The sequence below is a fragment of the Gracilinanus agilis genome, chromosome 6 (assembly GCF_016433145.1).
Source record: "Gracilinanus agilis isolate LMUSP501 chromosome 6, AgileGrace, whole genome shotgun sequence".
Classification (NCBI taxonomy): Eukaryota; Metazoa; Chordata; class Mammalia; order Didelphimorphia; family Didelphidae; genus Gracilinanus; species Gracilinanus agilis.
Window position 1 is genome coordinate 295,142,419 of NC_058135.1, and position 3,092 is coordinate 295,145,510.

The following is a 3,092-nucleotide window of genomic DNA, read 5'->3' on the forward strand; positions in this document are numbered from 1 at the left end:
GAGAGAGAGAGAGAGAGAGAGAGAGAGAGAGAGGGAGAGAGAGAGAGAGAGAGAGAGAGAGAGAGAGAGAGAGAGAGAGCGCGTGCACACAGCCCAGGACCTTGTGACACAGAAAAGGATATGGGATTGGGTCCTGGGTTTAAATCTGGCCTTAGACACCTCTTAAGTTATTTAACCCAGGGCCTAGCCTTTGCTGCTCCCCTGCCTTGGGCCTTGTCTGGGTTCTGAGCCCCAAGGTGGGGTAGTTCTCACAAAGAGCGTGGCCCTCCTGATTCCCCAGGAAGCTCGGAGCATCCTTTCCTCTGACCTGTCCTCTCTTTTCTACCCACTGGGAGAGATGAGGTAATGCAGGTGAAACGTTTCCCAAGGTTCTGTGTGCAGCTGGGGCAGTGAGGGCAATTGTATTTACAGTGGAAGGAGCTTCCCTGCCTCCTGGCACCAGCCGTCCAACCTCAGCCAGCCGCCCTGGCTTTGGGGCTTCATGTCCCAACCCACGGGTCCTGGGTGGAGGAGACTTACCAGGCTCGGCCCCACTTCCCTTGCGAGGCATCGCCCCCGTTGGGAATCCTCCTGGAGTCCCTCTGCGCAGGGGAGCTGGCTGGGGCCCGTGCCGCCATTGGATCCTGGAGAGAAGAGGCACACGTCAGCGCGGACGCAGTAGACGGTCACATGCCTTCTCAGTTAGTGACCAAGTCCAGTAAGTCCCTTCTAGGGCCCAGGCTGCGGACACTGGCTGATCCAGGGTGAGTCACCTGCCCAAATCTCCCATTAGAAACACTTACCTGTTGACCAGAGGCAGCTAGCTGGAGGGGTATGGCATGGAGAGAGTGCCAGGATGGAGGCAGGAAGACCTGAGCTCAAAGGGAGTCTCAGACATGTCCTAGCTGTGTGACCCTGGGCTAGTCCCTTCCCTCTGTTTGCCTCAGTTTCCTCAACTGTCAAACAGTCATCATAACACCTCTGTCTCAGGTTTTCATGTCAATGAAGGGAGATACTATTTGTAACGCCGACAGATGACCTATAAATGCTTGTTCCCTTCCTCCCTCCCATCTACCCCCTCCAATGGCTCACGGTGCCACAGATGGACCTTGGGCAAAGTTTCCTGTTTGAGGACGGCCCGGCCACCGGGGAAGGGGGTTGTGGGCACCTCCTGCCCAGGCATAAGAGCGGGGTTAGTGTGGGAGGGACGAGAGCATTTTGGGATGGATGACCATCACAGACTTGTGGGTGGGGTATGACGCCGCCGAGGCTAAGGGTCAAGCGTCCTGTAAAGGTCCGAAGAGGCAATGGTGGCTCCCCTCAGTAAACTGGACCCACCTGATGCTGTGCAAAAGGCTTAGCATGCCTCTGAATGCAGGAGGAAGCCAAAAGCAAGGTGGCAGGAGCCCGGCCTGAGCTGTGCCAGTGGTATCGTGCCCGACGGAACTCATGCTGCCACTCTGGTGCCACGGATGGGAAACGGACGCCTCTCGGGGGCTACCCAGCGCTGGCATGACGGCTGCCGCCATGACTTTACATGCGGTGAGAAAACGGGGAAACCCAGGTGGCTGAGGAGCCTTTCCAAGTCTGGGGAAGCCAGCCTGGGAGCAGAATCAGGAGCCTCCCCGAGGCACCGGGGCACAGTGGGAGCCGAAATCCCAGGCTGGGGAGGGGCCCAGCCCCAGGGACTGGGAGCCCTGGGAATCCGGCTGTTCCCTGCTCTGGTGTCTACACCCGCAGGCCCCTTGTCCTGTCTCCTGCCTCCAGCTCAGGTGTTCTGCACCATCTGACAGCGGCTTGTCAACTTGTCATCTGGGAGCAACTTGTTTTCTGAGGCTAAAAGGGGAGCCTGCGGCCACCGGAGCACAGGAATGCTCTTTGCCAATGATAGATAATTGTCTGTGAGCAGCCCCGGGCCTGGAGTCAGTTAAGACTCCCCCTCCTGGGTTCCAATCTGGCCTCAGGAACTCCCCCGCAGTGTGACCCTAGGCCAGAAACTTCAGCCTGTTGGCCTCAGTTTCCTCATCCGTCAAATGGGCGGGAGAAGGAAACCCCATCTTTGTCAAGAAAACCCGAAGAGTCGGGAATGACGAAGACGGCTGAAGAACCACCATTAAAGGGTGAGGGCCTCAAGAAGGGCTGACACAAGCTTCCCTCTCAGAGCCGGCCAGTCCCCCTTGGATGACGGACGGAGCCCGCCCCGGCGGCTGGTGATCCCCGTTTCTCCACCACTCTTCCGGGGCTCAGTGGGCCAGGGCTGCTTTTCTCATACTTCGGTGGCCTTTTCATCGGCTCTAGCCATTTTCCAAAAAAGTAGCTCAACTTGGGTTTGAATGAGGAAGACTCGGGGTTCAAATCCCACCTCAGGGACCTACCAGCTGTGTGACCCTAGGCAAGTCATCGAACCTCTCTCAGCCTCCGCTGCCTGGTGTGTAAAACAAGGGGGCTGGACCCGATGGCTGTGAAGGGCCCTCGTTCAGGCCTGCCAGTCCTGGGGGGTGCCGGGACAAGCTGTTTCCCTAAATGCACACATCAAAGCTTCTCTGTTTTCTCTCTGCCCCCGGTGTGCCAAGTGGAGAGCCAGCTGAGGAGACAGAAGGCTCAGAAGAGGTGGAGGTGTGCCAGGGAGGGGGGCATTAAAAATCCTCACCTTCCATTTTAGGGTCAATCCTGTCTCTGGGCTCCAAGGCAGAAGGGGGTAAGGGCTAGGCAATGGGGGCTAAGGGACTTGCCCAGGGTCACTCAGCTGAGAAGGGTCTGAGGTCAGACTTGGACCCAGGACCTCCTGGCTCTAGATCTGGCTCTCTTTCCACTGAGCTGCCCAGCTGCCTGCCACGGAGCATGTTTATCAGGGCCTTCTAGGGTCGAGACTCCCAACTTTGTCCACCACTGCAAAGGTAGGAGGGGAGGGCTGGGACTGGCAGTCCTCTCACCGCCCACAGTCAGGTTCAGCCACAGCCCAGAGCCATCAGGTGGCTGGAAGGAACAGTGCGAACTTGGCACTGCCAGGAGAGACGGGCTGCCACACCTGAATGGGATACCTGTCGGGGCTGGCCCAGGGCGCTGCTGAGTCACGCCAGCCCAGGACCACCCCAAAGCTGGGCCCGGCAGGG

General features: G+C 58.5%; 1 protein-coding gene across 1 annotated transcript in view; it reads right to left on the bottom strand.

The window, feature by feature from the left end:
• DHCR7 (7-dehydrocholesterol reductase) overlaps nucleotides 1-617 on the bottom strand; it is a 16,401-nt gene extending 15,784 nt beyond the window's left edge. The window contains exon 1 of the mRNA XM_044680162.1: nucleotides 520-617. Within this exon, the coding sequence (XP_044536097.1) occupies nucleotides 520-617 (98 nt within the window). The remainder of the gene's footprint in view (nucleotides 1-519) is intronic.
• Between the last annotated feature and the right edge of the window lie 2,475 nt (nucleotides 618-3,092).